Source organism: Mustela lutreola, chromosome 2 (assembly GCF_030435805.1).
Source record: "Mustela lutreola isolate mMusLut2 chromosome 2, mMusLut2.pri, whole genome shotgun sequence".
NCBI lineage: Eukaryota > Metazoa > Chordata > Mammalia > Carnivora > Mustelidae > Mustela > Mustela lutreola.
The window spans coordinates 87,307,600-87,324,704 of NC_081291.1; the positions used below are offsets into that span (position 1 = coordinate 87,307,600).

The 17,105-nt window shown below is 42.5% G+C and overlaps 1 protein-coding gene across 6 annotated transcripts in view; it reads right to left on the reverse strand.

The window, feature by feature from the left end:
• The window catches only part of KAT2B (lysine acetyltransferase 2B), a 101,806-nt gene that overhangs the window by 38,553 nt on the left and 46,148 nt on the right, over window positions 1–17,105 (reverse strand). For all 6 annotated transcript variants that reach the window (XR_009350879.1, XM_059162504.1, XM_059162505.1 and 3 more), the window contains exons 3-6: window positions 14,725–14,870; window positions 10,688–10,780; window positions 9,144–9,325; window positions 1,443–1,634 (exon numbers count right to left, since the gene is read on the reverse strand). Coding sequence is in view for 5 of the 6 variants with exons in the window: in XM_059162504.1 (XP_059018487.1) it covers window positions 1,443–1,634; window positions 9,144–9,325; window positions 10,688–10,780; window positions 14,725–14,870 (613 nt within the window). In the remaining variant the exon portion in view is untranslated. The remainder of the gene's footprint in view (window positions 1–1,442; window positions 1,635–9,143; window positions 9,326–10,687; window positions 10,781–14,724; window positions 14,871–17,105) is intronic.

Consider the following 17,105-nt stretch of genomic DNA (forward strand, 5'->3'; position numbering starts at 1 on the left):
GGGAGCCTGCTTCCCTTCTCTCTCTGCCTGCCTCTCTGCCTACTTGTGATCTCTCTGTGTCAAATAAATAAATAAAATTTTAAAAAATAAATAAATAAAAGTAAATGCTCTTCTCCCGGCGCCTGGGTGGCTTAAAGCCTCTGCCTTCGGCTCAGGTCATGATCTTAGGGTCTTGGGATCAAGTCCCACACTGGGCTCTCTGCTCAGTGTGGAGCCTGTTTCCCTCTCACTCTCTGCCTGCCTCTGATCTCTCCATCAAATAAATAAATAAATAAAATCTTTAAAAATAAATAAATAAATTGGGGCACCTGGGTGGCTCAGTGGGTTAAAGCCTCTACCTTCGGCTCAAGTCATGATCCCAGGATCCTGGGATCGAGCCCCGCACTGGGCTCTCTGCTCGGCATGGATCCTGCTTCCTCCTCTCTCTGCCTGCCTTTCTGCCTACTTGGGATCTCTCTCTCTGTCAAACAAATTAAAAAAAAAAAAAATTTAAATAAGTAAATAAATAAATAAATGCTCTTCTCTACACCCGCAGTTCTCAATGGTGTGGAAAACAAAGTCTCTATCGAACCCAGAAAGCCCTTTCCAATAATATCTTCTGCCTCCTTCACCAGAAGCGCTGGTCTAGGCAGAATGCCACCCACGGAATAAACTGGCTCACTCACAAGTCGACAACTGCATCCTCAGCCCCTCATAAGCAATCAGACTTTTAGTTTAAATTTTTGGTTCTTAGCACTGAAAATGCATTTCCCAGGCCAAGAGTCCAGCACTGAAACTTCTGATTCCTTTAAACACATTTCCTTCATCTGAAAAATATTTAAGTGATTATTTCTCTGTTAGAGCTCTTGCAGGCACCAGAAGCAAGGTGCACAAGAGTTGCATACATTCTACTAAAAACTGAGTAGAGGCACACGAAGATCATTCCGGAGGGAGCCTCTCTATTCCAGTCCAGTCCTGCTCTTGGAGTCTAGTTCACAAAGAGTGACGGGGCAGGCTAACTGTAGCTGAGGTAGGAGTGATTCACCAGGCTTTGAAAGCGTTGGAGATGTGGGATGGGAAAAAAGATCCACTTGAGTTGTCCTGCCAAGTAGATGGAAACTGCTCCGAACACTCGCCCCATCCTCCTCTAGCGTACCGGCAGCTAAATACACCAAACAAAGCTCTACCCCATTGCGAGACCCAGAGACCAGGATCCAGGTGGGATGAGCTGGGGCCAAGGGAACCATGTCTGCAAGCAATACCAATTCACGCCAACAACGGATACACTCGCTGTGCAATACCAAAAAAGACCCACAAGGGGAGCTGAGAAGGAGAGGGTCCCTTCTTCCTCTTCCCTGGGATGACTTTGCTGGCATTCCTGATCTCCTTACTGATACAGGCTTCGGTGTGTGTTTATCAGTCACAAGCTCCAGGATCAAAGACCAGCAAGGGTGCTCTCTTACTTTGGGAAATGGGTGAGGATTAGAGTTCGTTTTTCAAGTGGCAGTTTGTCTTTCTCCTGTCTCGCTTGTTCCAGGAGTTGTCGTCTCATGACTGTGAAGACTGAGCGCAGCAGTGTTCTCCCAAACACCTGGGTGGTTTCATACCGAGGTAGACTGTCACAGAACTGGGGCACGTTGCAATAACACAGCCACCTGTGATAAGAGGAGACAAGCACCATCAATATCCCTTAAACGCCCAGGTCCTCTGACATGTCCAATGATGGTGACTCTCCCACCAGTAACCACAGCAGAAGAAACTAGATCTCAGTGATAAGCAGTAGTATCCCTGCCAGCTAAGGAACCTTGGAAATTAGAGGAGCTCGCCTGTATACAAGCACTGGGGTCCAGCTCTAGGAAAACCATCCCATACTGCAGCATCACGCAGTGAGTCCTGTGGTCAGACAGTCCTGGGGTCAAACCCCTGCTTTGCCATGACCTGGAAACTGTAATTATGTTCTTAAGTCTCTAGGTCCTTATCTGTAAAAAGGGGACAGCAATAATACCTACTTTGTTGGGTTGGTACACCCATGCCAGGAGATACTGTATGGAGAGTACATACTGTAATTCAAGTTTCTGGTACACAAATCGTAGCTTAAATAAAAGAAGAAATTAAAGGGGAAGCTGAGTAAGTCCCGTTTGTGAAAGACTCAGAAATCCACCAACTCGTTCTCTGAGTAAAATTTAAAATGCCTACACAGCACTCACATACCCCTAAGCTTTGGTGGGAAGATAAAGATCTTCAAGACTATTCAAAACTCAGTCAAAACGCAGGAAGTAATAAGCTTCACCATCTGTCGCTTAGGTACATTTTCAATGACTCAGTCTCCAACCTAAAAATGCACTTCAGCATTACAGAAAGCTGGACGAGTGCCCAGGCCCAGAGGGAAACCAGAGGCTTTCTTGAGATCTGACCACAGTCCTGGGGTACGCTGGCTATGTAGGGCACACAACGCACAAAGCTCCCTCAGCCAAGAGGAGCTGGAGAATGAAAGTTTATTCAAAATCAGCCCTCTTTCTTTATGGTCGGCCCGGATGCAAGGTCTCAAATTCCCAGGACCCAGTCCTATCACTGTAGAGTGGGGGTCAGAGGGTGGCACCAGATCAAGGCTCAGAACCTCAGAAGATCCTTACTCCTTGGTAGCAGAGCCAAACATACTTTTCCAGGACAGGACTGCTTTCTAAAAATGAACACCTCTGCTCTCTGTGTGCCTTTCTAATCTTTACAGTGGGAGAGAGGGCTCAGAGGGGCCCAAACTGCAAATGGGAAGCTCCTGACGAACTTTCAGACCCTTAATAAAGAGTGGAATAACAGTCACTAACTCATGCTTATTGCTTTCTTTATCTTACTCTGTATCACTTCATAGTTTCCCTGTGCGTATGACGGCAGTGGTGGTAGTTCCTCTCCCGAAAAGACAATTTTCAATAGTTCAAGTTCACCTGCCTAAATACAAAATTAACCTTAAAATCCTGCTACTATTTCTATACTTCTCTCAGCTTTTCTGTCGTAACAATTTATACCCAAATGTAATTTTATGATTACCAATTGGACATCTTAAGTGTCACTGTATCTTGTCAAAGGAACAGTGATCCTGGTAGCGGACAGCTAGCAAGAACATTTACTTTGTGCTTCGAACAGAACTGTATCACCTTCAAGGCCAGCCTCAGCTGGATGTTAGTCTGTGGCCATTTAATGAGGTTATAAGATATCCGGGGCTGAAGGGAGGCCAGCTCCCGAGTGACTAATTATGAAATGACAAACGTTAAAGTTACAAATTTTAATAATCAGAAACTCAGTTTCATGAGACTTGGGCCATCTCAAGACTATAATGTTAAAAATGTGTCCAATTTTCTGTACTGGAAGATTAAAGATTCTCAGGATTTAGACCAGTACTGTCTGAAACAGCCATCTTTGCTGCTGGGAGTGTTCTGTGATCTGTGCAGATAAAAAAGGCCACCAGCCACATGTAACTACTGAGCACCTGAAATGTGGTTAGGGCAACTGAGGAGCTCAATTTTTAATGGCATTTAATCAATTTAAAATTTACTTTTAAATGGGAACAGTGTGAAATACTTCTCCATGAAACGTAACTTTACTGCTCTGGTAGGACTCCATTTAGCTTTGACTATTTAAAACTGAGGGAATGAACTGAGATGTGCCATAAGGATAAAATACACTTTGGATTTTAAAGACCACACAAAAGAAGGTAAAAATGCATCATTAATAATTTTTCACATTGATCACACAGTGCAATAGTATTTATATCTTGGGTAAAATAACACATTACTGAAATTAATGCCCTGTGCCTATTTACTTTTCAAAATGTAACCACTAGAAAATTATAAATTACATTTGTGGCTCACACTATGGGTCTATGGCAGGTGCTGATTTTGAGTCTACAGAGCATTTCCATCTGTGGAGGGGTCACAGATGTCCAAGAGTCTATTTAAAACTGATGTTATTTCTGCTATAGCAGTGGTAGGTTATAAATATTACCATAAAAATCATGAAGTGCTATAAAGAAGTGCTTAACAGGCCATGCAATCTTCCCAGGGTAAGGGAAGGCAACACAGATTGTTACTGTCTAGTAAAATGTTTCAAGTAATAGACTTCCATTCATTTCCTCTGAAAACCATTTTACAGACCATAGTTGATACTTTTCAGCTTTGTTTTGACTTCCAAGGTTAATTTCATTTGGTCAATCTGTTAAGGTGCATGGGATGGTTAAGACAGACTGAGTCAACGGGTGGTGTCTGAGTGCTACTTTAAATAAATGACACGGTCCTCAAGCGGGGTGGGACAGAAAGAAGAAATGGGAACTCGTATGCCTCGTCTCTGCACACACACTCCTCCAAACACTGGACCATAGGAAAAGATTTTACCTAAATGACTGGTTTCAGGTCTTCTAAAAACCTGTGAAAGGATAGTTCATTCATGTATGTATGACTAATAAAAATGGCATATGTATGCAGCAAATAACTCTCTCAGAGTTTTGACAGCATCATGATGATTTCCAACCACCTTGTTTTCTTTAAAACGTTAACAGGGGGTGCCTGAGTGGCTCAGTGGGTTAAGCCTCTGCCTTCAGCTCAGGTCATGATTTCAGGGTCCTGGGATCGAGCCCCTCATCAGGCTCTTTGCTCAGCAGGGAGCCTGCCTCCCCCTCTCTCTCTGCCTGTTTCCCTGCCTACTTGTAATCTCTGCCTGTCAAATAAATAAAAATCTTAAAAAAAAAAAAAAAAAAACTTTAAATGTGAACAGACCTGGAGAACTTGAGCACAAACCATGTCATCCTACTTGCTGGAATGAAAATACCAAGGTATATAGGAATTAAGTGACCTGTCCTAGTTCACCCCAACTCAAGGCTTGGGGGTCTCTTACCCCCTAGCCCACTGTTCTTTCCATGTTCCTGCTGTGTACTGTCCTAGACTTATACGCCTAATGATGAATGCTTAGTCATGCAACAATGGTTACATACAACTGTTCCACCAAAATCAACTTAGTTATATCCAACTTGCACTGTATTCTTACAAAACAACTCCCCAGTATAGGGGTGACCGTCACACCTTTCAGAAGGTCTGCACAATTCAAAGTCTAAAACTAATTATTCACCACTTCTAGTAGCAGATTCTGCTGGTCAGATGTATTTGAAAAAGTCACAATCTTCAGGGGTGCCTAGGTGGCTCAGTCGTTAATCATCTGCCTTAAGGCTCAGGTCATGATCCCAGGGTCCTGGATCAAGCCCCGCATCCCACTCCCTGCTCAGTGGGGAGCCTGCTTCTCCCTCTCCCACTCCCCTTTCTTGTATTCCCTCTTTTGCTGTCTCTGTGTCAAATGAATAAGCAAAATCTTAAAAAAAAAAAAAGTCACCATCTTCGGACACTTTAGTTTCAGGTTATTTCTTCATGGAATTGTATTAATGTACCATCTCAAAATTCAGGAAACTTCAAAACATTTGTCCAGATCTTTTTCTAAATCCACAGTGATTTCCGGGGATATATACTTCCATTATTTATTATCATTACCTATAGTTAGCATGACAATATCAGATATTTTCAGTATGCAAAATATTCGTATTTTTCCTTCACTCAGAACAGAGAGGATTAAGTCATTTAAGTAATTCTACTGTTCAATCTGGACTTAATTTTTTATTGGAAAACCTTCACAGGGTAGCTATGCAATAATCATTCTCTGAGTCTGGTCTCTTCCACAGAGAATCCGATTTCCCCCCATTTCCTTGCTGACGTACAAGCTCCAGAAGCCTTCAGCTCCTTTGTTCTAACCGCTACAACTGCTGTAAATTATATGCTGAACCAGCATTACAGGTCCTGAGGTTCACTTACACATCAAGATAAAACCTGGTGGTGCCTGCAGCCTGTAATATTACCCATTTTTGAGAAGATGAGTATCGGTGAGACACCATGCTGTAGTGGTGTGTGGTTGACTAACATCCTAAGGGCTCATGACAGTGAGGTTTTCCTCTGAAACAATTACTGCTTCTCATAATTTTCACAGGTTGCTTCTCTGTACTTCCCTTTCTTCATCAGTGTGGCGTGATCGCGGGCAAGCGGGGGAGATGAGCGTCGTCTACCTTCATTTCCTTATTTATTATTAACAGAGGCTCTCGTCTCCATTCTACCTAGAAATCAGCAGGTTTTGGAACTCATCGGGGTGTACTCATTCCAGTCTCTCAGCAGATTCTCTTCACCGTGGCTGGACTCCACTCTTCCTTCAGCCCTCGGCCCGTGGCTCAAGAGGCTGGGCTAGAAAGGAATCTGCTAATTGTCTTTCTATTCCCTGTTATTTTAGTTTCTAAAGTTCATAGTCAAATAATGATACTCTCCTTCAGTTGTACACACTCTAGCTTAAGAGTCCCACGCTGGCAGCAACTGAGTTTTACAGAACAAGTGTGGGAGGAAAACAATGACTAGCATCTTCCCACCACCCGTCCTGTGTGCCAGACGCTACACAGAACACTCAGGGTATTCATGAGACTCAGACAGACGAAGACACTGAAGGTTAAGGAGGTGAAGTGACTGGTCTAAATCATACAGAACGAGGGAGGGATGGAGCTATGATTCAAACCCACTGTTCATTTCAACGTTCCATTTCTAATTTTACTACTCCTTAAGTATTTGCAAGTGCCACCCATTTCTTGGTAATTCCCAAATGCTACACAGTACATATTTTTACTGTTTTCTAAAATACAGTAAAACCTCCCATGCTGCTTTACATTTAATTCTCCTTCTCGATGAAACAATTTTTCCTCTGTTAAGAGTGGTAAATACCTTCAGAGGTCTGGCTTTAGCAAATATTCAGCTTAGCTAATTGTTCACAGATGGGTTTAAAAGACAGACACACAGAGATTTTTCAAGTAATCCCTACACCCAACGTGGATCTCGAACTCATGAACCCAAGATCAAGACTTGCACGTTCGATTGACTGAGCTGGCCAGGCGTCCCTATATATATATATATATATTTTTTTTTTTTTTTTTAAATTTATTTGACAGAGAGAGATCACAAGTAGGCAGAGAGGCAGGCAGAGAGAGAGAGAGAGGAGGAAGCAGGCTCCCTGCTGAGCAGAGAGCCCGATGCAGGACTCGATCCCAGGACCCTGAGATCATGACCTGAGCCAAAGGCAGCGGCTTACCCCACTGAGCCACCCAGGCACCCAACATCCCTATATTTTTGATAGATTATCTTAGCCCTTATTATAAATGACATTTACAATAATATAAGAACTATATTATTTCATAAAAAATTCTGAAATGAAAGTATAGAAATAGGTAATTTTTAAAAACTGATAAATCTGTAATTCCTATAAAAGTCCATTAGTATGGAAATACTTTATAACTCAAATTACATATCTTGTAAAAGAAAGGGGGAGAGGAAAGGGGATATTACTCATGAATATTGGGTCAATAATCAAAGAGGAAAACTCATCTTTTTAAAAAAAATTTTTTTAAGATTTTATTTATTTGACAGAGAGAGAGAGAGATCATAAGTAGACAGAGAGGCAGGCAGAGAGAGAGAGAGGGGGGAGGCAGAGTCCCTGCTGAGCAAAGAGCCTGATGTGGGACTTGATCCCAGGACAGTGAGATCATGACCTGAGCCGAAGGCAGAGGCCCAACCCACTGAGCCACCCAGGCGACTGGAAAACTCATCTTAAACTGCACTCATTCCTACTGTTAGAGAAAATAACCTGGACGGGTGCCTGGGTGGCTCAGTTAGTTAAATGTCCAACTCTTGGTTTCAGCTCAGGCCATGACCTCAGCGTCTCCTGAGATCAAGTCCCCACTCAGGCTCCATCCATAGCAGGGAGTCCTCTTCAAGAGTCTCTCCCTCTGTTCCTCCTCCTGCTCACGCACACTCTCTCTCTTTCTCAAATAAATAAATAAATCTTAAAAAGAAAATAATAACCTGGGTACAAGTGCTCCTCAGGTTATAAAAAAATTGCCTACTTTAAGTCAGGAATACCTCCTGAAGCAAGCCTGATGTGCCTATAAAATATAAAAGGGGGTGGGGGCACCTGGCTGGTTCAGTCGGAAGAGCATGCAACTCTTGATCTCTAGGTCGTGAGTTCAAGCCCCATGGTGGGTGTAGAGATTACTTAAATAAATAAAGCACAAAAGGGGGAAAGTTATAAAATGGGAATCAAGTCATTCTCCTACTTAAATGAAAATAAATGTAGGTCATCTTACTTTGTGTGGCCCATGTTTAAGATTTTTAAAGTCAGTTCAATTATTCTGCAATTCAAAAACAGTAAAAACAAATTCCTATGTTAAGGGAAAAAAACATGCAATCCAGGAATATTTGCACAGCCTGATGTCCACCAACAGGGAAAGAGTTGGGCAAATTACAGTACATCAACTCAACTGACCATAATGTGACCAATAACATGTTTGATATGCTGTTAAGTACGGGGAAAAACAGGATGCAAATTCTATAGATTTTTTTTTTTCATTCTAAATAATATAAAATAGTTAGAGGGCAAAGACTGGAAGACAACATGTTTAATGATACCGGTTTCATCATGGTGCTGGGACTAGCGTGACCTTTCCTTCTTTATAAAATTTTTTTAATGCTATTATATCTGTGGTCATTTTTTTTGGTTTTTTAAATGAGTGAAAGTTTCTGTATAATCATTAAAGAGTCACAGTATGGTTACCTAGATCAGTGATGTTCAACAGAAATATAAAGCAAGCAACACAAGTCATTTTAAATATTCCAGGAGTCACACTGACAAGGTAAAAAGAAACAAATGAAATTAATTTAACATAACTTAACTGAATACATCCAAAATATTATCACTTGAACATGGAGTCAATATAAAAAGAACTACTAATGAAATATTTTATTCTTTTTTTTGTTTGTTTGTATATGCTTCGAAATCTCAGTTCACACGAGCCACATTTCAAGTGCTCCGTAGCCATATGTAGCTATCAACTATCAAACTGGATAGTATAGGGCTAGCTGGTTTGGATCCCTCACGCCTCAAAATATCATGGTATTAATAAGAAGCTAAATTATATAAACATTCTCTCTGAATTGATGGAGTTACCACAATAACTGGGCAACCCTCTGCTTGTAGGGACAAGTAGTAATTTTACGTCTGCAATGGGTTCTAAGAAGCCAAAAGAAAAGAACTTGTCGTCAAATTACCTTGTGTAGTTCTCTTTGTATCCAGAAATATCATCATTGGGAGATCGCAGTCTTCGTTGAGATGGTGCCTCCAGATGCCAATAGTTGATGCGGTTTAGGAACATTTTTGCCAACTCAACAATTGTTTGCCTTTCTTTGGATGGCAGGTGACTAAATTTGTACTGTACAAAGTTATTCACACCCTGAAAAGGAGGGAAGGCAATTTATTCATACAGCTATGCAATCATACTAATTCTGAACACCCACACAGTCAGTGCCATTGGTGGCTATTAGCTAGAGAACAGACATTTCTCTATTCACAAAAATCTCTTCCTTTTCCTTATTAGAAAACAGGAATGCCCAGAGGGAATCATGCCACAGATCACAGTGGATGAAAAGTGACAAGACAGAGAAGCTGTGGGTTGCTATTCTATGCCCGCTGCAATCCTCAAGCATTAAAGAGAAAATCAGAATCACAGACTGAAAAGGTCAAAACCTATTAAACAATAAAACAGGATTATTTTGCAGAATAATTCTTGCTGCACTATCCATATAGGACATCATGTATATGTCCTATATGTCCATCATGTATATGAAGTTCTTGGATACACATGACACTTTTACATTACCAAAATTTTAATCAGAAAGCTGCTAGCATGACTTCCACTGAACTAAAGCATGACAATTTAAACTGCTTACTATCAGTCTTTTGGTTTCAGCAAGATTACCAAGAAAAAAAAAATCTTATTCAAAATCATGAGCTTCTAAAAGAATTTGCAGATTAATTCAATGTTTCTGTAGAACACTTCCGACTAATCTAATTTCAAATCAATTCTTACTGAATAGAGTTTGGAGACAAAAGTAAAATTTCTTCTACTGAAAACTGACTGATAAAAATACATTTATTTGTATTTGTAGACACCCCGATGTCCTATCTTCTGTAATCATTTTCATCAAGAAATTCAGTCAAGAGTATCTGAGATTTCTTTAGCCAAGAATGGCAGGCTAAAAAGTGACTCTGAGGAAAGATACAATACTTCACAGAAAACGTCTATACATGTCAACAGATTCCCCAAATAAACCGGTTTCTTTCCAGGAATCATAATGTAACAGGAAGTCAATTTCTGGCTGCAAAACCTCATTTCTTTTTTATGTTTTTTTGCTTGACTTACAATGTTTTTGACAATGTTCCTAAATTCCCTCACCTCAATAGGCTTTTTCAGACAGTCCCAAACAAAAGGACCAAGACTTAATTTTAAAACATCAACACCAAGAAAAAGCACATTCCATGTGTTCCTACGACCTACATGTTCTGCTTAATTCTTTTCTTCCCCAAACTCAGTGAATTCTAAATATACAGCAACCGTAAAAGACAACAGCTAGCTCATTTATTAAATTATGTATCCACTCCTGTTGCAAAGGGTCCAAGACAACTTCTACACACTCAGTGAGCATCTCTAAGCTGGCTCTAGAGGACGGAAGAAAGACACAGGGAGAGATGGAAGAGTCAGTTTGTTCAGCCTTAGAGCAATAAAAATAAGGGTGTCCCCCCACTAAAATGTTACCTGTTCAATACTAGGTTTTTCAAATGGGGGTTTCTTCTCCAAAGAGCCTTCAACCACAGGTTTTCCTCTTTGTAAAATAGACTTTCTCAAGAGCTGCAAAAAAAAATCATTAAGAAAAAAAAAATCAATGTCTCTCTCTCTCTCTCTCTCACACACACACACACACACAAAACACAGCCTCTGAAGGGAAGTCACCATATTCTAATTATCTTATCTACATGTAAATAAATCCTTAAGTCAATAAAAGTGGGTGACTACCAGGTAACCCAAATTTGCCTTCATACCCCCGACCAGAGTTATGAGAAACGGAACCCCTTCCATGTTTTCTGCACAGCCTAGAGCTCCGCCAGTAGCACCAGGCTCTCTATCCTAGTCCCTTTCCCTTCTCCCCACCATTTCCTGATTCCCACTGACCCAGAGGCCCGGTATGCACACACACTCTGCCCAGGCCCAGCTAGGCGCCTGCAGGCTGTGCTCATGCTCTGGAGGGTTGGTTGGTCAGTTTTTTAGATGCTTTTATTTATTTAAAGAGAGAACACATGGGAGGAGGGACAGAGAAAGGGAAACCTTCTTCAGCAGGCTCCACACCCATGCAGGGCTTGATCTCAAGACCCTGAGATCATGACCAGAGCGGAAACCAAGAGTCAGACACAATCAACTACACGACCCAGGCTCCCTGAAGAAGGCTCATATTTAAACCCCAGGAAGGCAGGGAGCCATTCTGTGCAAGTGAGACCAGGGGGGAGGGCTGTTTGTACCAGCTGTGCATCCTATGCATAGTCTAGGGCCCCGGCCTTTCGGGAAGGAATTCTGCAGGAATTCTCAACTGGCAACTTTCACTGCTGCAGTCTCTTTTCATTTCCTCTCCATGCACAGAATACAAGCCAAGTGTTCTGGCATCTCAATGCCCACAAAACAAAACACTGCTCTTAATCCTTGCCACTGGAATTTGAAGCTCTCAAAGAACATATATCCAAGACGAAAAAAAAAAAAAACAACAACTCAAGAGTCACTAATCAAGACCTACTTTGAAAATAAACTTAATACTGAAATCCTTTACCTTCAACCTTTGCTTAAAAATTCTGTGACCTTTACATGCGGGCCAGGTATGGCATGACCATGCGTTTATTTAAGTTGTATCTTTCTCTCCTTTCTCCACTTACTGCCTTTTCAACAGAAACAAGACGTGGCAATCATGCTCCCAGGAGTTAACAGAAATGGACAAAGTTTCAAGGCCCCCATGTGTCCCCCTGAGACATGTCTTACAAGGGCCTCAATTCCTTCTGGGGCACCATATGCATAATTAGTGTGAGGCATCTGTTGATCCATTCAATGTATTGTGCCCATTTTCATAAAAAATAAACATGTAGTAATGATAAGTCACTAATATGTTTCTAAGGATATGGATAGATCATCAAATTCAAATACAGATCATTCTGCCTGCCTACTTTCTTTGCCCAGTTAAAATAAGACCATTTGAAAACTTGGTCCCCTGGGGGTTTCAATTTGGAGATAAACTAATGGGTTGGGGAGATGCTGAATGTTGGTTTCTTCATCTACAAAAGGATTGAGCTGGACTAAGTGGCCACAGAAAAGAAATTTAATACCAGCGGCAAGCATTTGCACCCTTAGGTTCCCTAGACACACTTTATGTTGTATCTCATTTAATACCCTTAACAACCTTCAGATGTAGGTGCTATCACTGTATTTTACCGATAAGGAAACTGCGGGAGAATGTCTCGCCCAAAGTCACCTTTCACACGTGATGGAGCCAAGACTGAAACCCAGAAAGTCGAACTCTGATGCCACAGTTACAGGGTTGAGGAAAACACTGAGTTTAGGAAGCAGCTTTTCATTGGGTTTATTTTCAACATCTAAGCCTGAAGTTTTTTAAATGTTACTAAAAGAATAATACATTTAATTCTAATTTAATTACTGAGACATAAGAGACACAGGAACTGCCTTTCAAAAGCTAAGGAATGCAGGATTTATTACTTATTGACCCAAAGAATGACTCGGGGGGAGGGGTATGGTGGGGGAGAATGCTGAATATTTTAGATTTTGTTCCCATGAGTAAATACATTTGTGCTGTTAAAATGAGGGAGGTGGGAAGAGAGGAGAGAGAGAGAAAAACGGACTTCAAAGCAGAGCAGTGCTGCCTGGCCTATTTGGTTAGTTATAACCAAAATCCTGAGGAGGCCGGCAGGATGGAAACCTTGACACCACCTTCATTTCCAGCAGGGCTATGGGGCTGCCAGGCCACTCAGTTCCAAGAAAAATAATCACTGCAGTCATGCAGACGTTGTTTTTCTTCAACTAACATCTTTTTCCAAAGAAGCTCTAAACAGCATGAACCTGCCAGGGTTCAATCTGGATGACTCAGGACTCATAGCCATGTCAACAACTTGTCACCTGGAGTAGACCAGTGCCTGCTAATGGCGGTGAGGAACTCAGTGGTGCATTCTCTCCCCCCAACCCCCTTTCTCTTCCCTCCAACCTCCCATTTATCTTTGTAAAACCAGTATCCCCAAACGTGACCCCAAAGTTTAAAAATACAATTCTCACTTCCACACCTGTCTCCTATCTATCCCCAAATTCCCATAAGTAACACCACCCCCAAAAAACAATGGAAAAAAAAAAACCACAAAAGTTAATAAATTGGGAGAAGGGAAAATTATGTAGCAAGTAAATTCAGATCTTAAAAAAAAAAAGCTACAGGAATTGAGCACAAAAATTGCACTGAGATTCCTAGCAGTTAAAGCAAAAGAGGAACTCAATGGAAAAATTTTCTATCCTTGTCATGTAAAATGAAGCACGGTGCTCACTAAAGAGGCAAACCCTTCCTGGCTATAAGCTCTGAGTGGAGCATTTTGTTTTGTTTTGTTTTCTTAAAGAACCTTTTAACTATAACACAATACAACATAATCAACAGTGCCCTCAAAAGCAAGGTTTCTGTTTTTTAATTATTTCTTCTGTCTGCTCCCTTTAAGAATGTATTTTTGGCCCCTGAAGTTCATCTTTCTGCTCCCACCACCCACTTCTCTCCTACCCCTGTCCATCCTGACTGCAGTCAGAAGATGGGGAGGCATATGTCTGCAGAAAGGGGATGGATGTGACCCAAGGGGAGCTCAGACAGAGCAGGAAGCAGCAGCTATGGGGAGTGGGGAAGTGGGAGCAGTAACTGGTGACCAGTGACTGGGGTCAACAAGACACAGGACAGTAGGGAGATGCCCAAATTTGGAAATTCCTGCTTCCTCTCTGTGAAGCATGGGAGTCAAGGCCCTGGGGCCACCCTCCAACCATATCTCCTCCCACCCTCCCCTTGGTCACCGGGCTCCACCACACTGGCCTCCTTGCTCTTCCCACATCACACCATCACCAGATGGCATTGCTTCTGCTGCCTGGAAAGCTCTTCTCCCATCCCTTTTCAGCAACAGCTCCTGTCCCTAGAGCTCAGGTTCCTGCTCATCTGTGGTCTCCTCAGAGAGGCCTTCCTTAACTACCCTTCCTCATGGTTGTGTCCCCCCCACCACCACCATCCCTGCCATTCTGATTCCACTTACCCTACTTTGTTTCTCTTCACAGCACTTATCACCACCTGCAAATATATTATTTACTGGTTGATTGTCTGCCTCTTCTACTGAAAAGTCAACTCCTTGAGGGCAAGGACTTTGCCCACTGATCTATCCCTCATGCCTACATGAGTGCCATGCACGGAGCACAGGGCAGGTATGCCAAACACATACTCAGATGGACGAACGGATGAGTGGATGGAAAGAAATCTACACGCATAAGCAAATCAAGATATTCAAGTCTGCATACAAATAAGAAGGCTCTCAAGAAGAGTGATGAATCCAACAGGTGGTGGGTCATTTTAGAGAATCCCTCATGAAGAATCGCATGCTTCCACAAACCCTGAGGGCAAACGTATCATGAGCTGAGGGCCTTCCCACCCACGACCTGGTGTGCAGAAACTGAGCACATCTGAACAATGAGAGAAAGAAAAAACGCCTTTTTAAAGTGGTAAAAAACCTCACCTTAAATAGATAGAAATAAACTTGTTTGGTATCTGCATCTTCTTCCTTGTGGACACAGGTAAAGAGATATTCCACATCCAACACTATTCCCAGGAGTCTGTTCATTTCTTCCTCGGACACATTTTCCAGGTGGGAAACATGAGCAGCTGAAGACAAAGACCAAAGGAACATGTGTGACACGTGAGTTGGAAACTGCAAACGTTCTCAATTTTAAAACAGAAAAGGGCTCTCTCAAAACCTTCCAGGACATCCATCCATCAAATGGCATTGTCAACAGAGGGAATTTCTGAACCTCTGTACATCTAGGTCTTCTCACAAAGTCGACTTACCATTAAAAGACTGTCACCTTGCTAAGCCTCAGCTTCCCCCTTCAAGACCAAAAATGGGCCAGTAGCTAATGTATTCCAGTAATGTACAGTTTAAGATCCAGACCTTGTTGGCACCACGTGGTGGTCCTCATAGTGTTAAGCTCTTTTTTTTAATGGAAGTATGGCCGACACACAACATTACATGAATTTCCAGCACACAACACAGTGATTCAATCAGTCTACACTCTCCTGAGCTCACCACCGACACGGCTGTCGTCACCACACACTGTTCTCACAGTGTCACTGGCTCTACTCATTGGGTTATCCTTTTCATCCTCCACCCCCCACCCCGTGACTTATGTCTTCAGTAACTAGAAGCCTCTACTTCCCCTTATCCCCTTCACCCATTTTGCCCATCCACCCAACCCTCCCCTCTGGCAACCATCAGTTTGTTCTCTGTATTTATGGGTCTGTTTTTGCCTTTTAAAAAAAAATATTTTATTTATTTATTTGACACAGACACAGTGAGAGAGGGAACGCAAGCAGGGGTAATGGGAGAGGGAGAAGCAGGCTCCCTGCAGAACAGGGAACCCAATGAGGAACTCGATCCCAGGACCCTGGGGATGACCTGAGTCAAAGGCAAACGCTTAACGACTGAGCCACCCAGGTGCCCGTTTCTGCTTTTTGACAGAGTTGAGTTGCTATGTTTCCACATAAGAATATGGTTGGTCTCTACCATGCCCATGAATAGCTCAGTGAGCCAAGAATATCCTATTAGTGTGAAGACTGAAATGATGGCCCTTTCCCTCAGCCTTTCTGAGATGCGATGAAACCTCACTGCCCTTGCAGCCATGTCCCAAGGTCTGTTTGAGCTTGAGATTCAGTGCCTTCTGTGATCAAGCCCCCAAACCCATTTTTCTTACCTTAGTTCTTATATATATATAGTAAGTGACCTAGCCATCAACGTTCTCTCCATGTCCTGTCCTCTCTTCTACCCAAACCTGGTCTATTTATCAAGGTTAGTGCACTGAATCCTCTAACAATCCCACAAGCAGGTATCAGCAATCCCATTAACAAGTGAGGAAACTGAGGCTGTTTCATCTAATGTCACTCAGCCAACAAGATGGAGCCAGGGTCTGAAAGGGAGGAATGTTTGACCCGAATCCCAAAGCACACTTTTTGTTGATTAGGTGATTCACTTGAAGTCCTTTATCACTTGGAAAGGTTCTTTAGGTCAGCCACTCAATAACCAGCCCCTGGCCCAGGAACTCCTCGGTCAGGATCATGCCTCTCACCTCTGCACACCCAGCATTTATTACTATGCTTGTCACATAACGGGCTCCCGCACTCTGAGGGGAAACCACTTGGGTAGAGCCCTTGGTGTGTTGGCTTAGAAATACTTACATACAGAAGGGTTTGAGATCCTTTTTAAAGGCTAAACTATGGAGGAGAGCGAGCGCTTTCCCCTGTCTTCTTAAAAGGAAATATAACTAAAGAATACTAAGGAATACCTGTGAAGTATCAGGCAGGGGTCAGTGTACTCCAGAAACCACCGTGCTCCTGTCATTAAGCCACGAAGCTCAGGGCAAACAGGGAGTGTCAGGCTCTTGATGTTGGCTCAGGGCATGATTCTGGGGTCCTGCGATCCGAGCCCTGCATCAGGCTCCACACTCAGTGGGGGGTCTACTTGTCCTCACTCTCTCCCTCTCTCTCTGCCCCTCCCTCCAGCTCATGCACACAAACTTTATCTCTCTCTCTCTCTCAAATAAATAATCTTGAAAAAAAAAAATAAGAAGCCCTAAAGCTCAATCAGGAGACTGGGACAGAGAATGTTGCTGGTACCCTGCCTTCATCTCCTTCCCTTACCACTTCAGGGCATACCTCCCAGCATCCAACTACCAGCAACTCCATTTCTCTACCTAAGGGCTTTTCCTACCATTGTAATCTGCTCTGCCACCTACCTGCCCCTTAAGAGCAGCCTTCAACCCAAAACTAAGACATTAGCCTACAAATAAAAAACCCAGGTGTGCCTGGGGACACAGTGGGTTAAGCCTCTGCCTTCAGCTCGGGTCA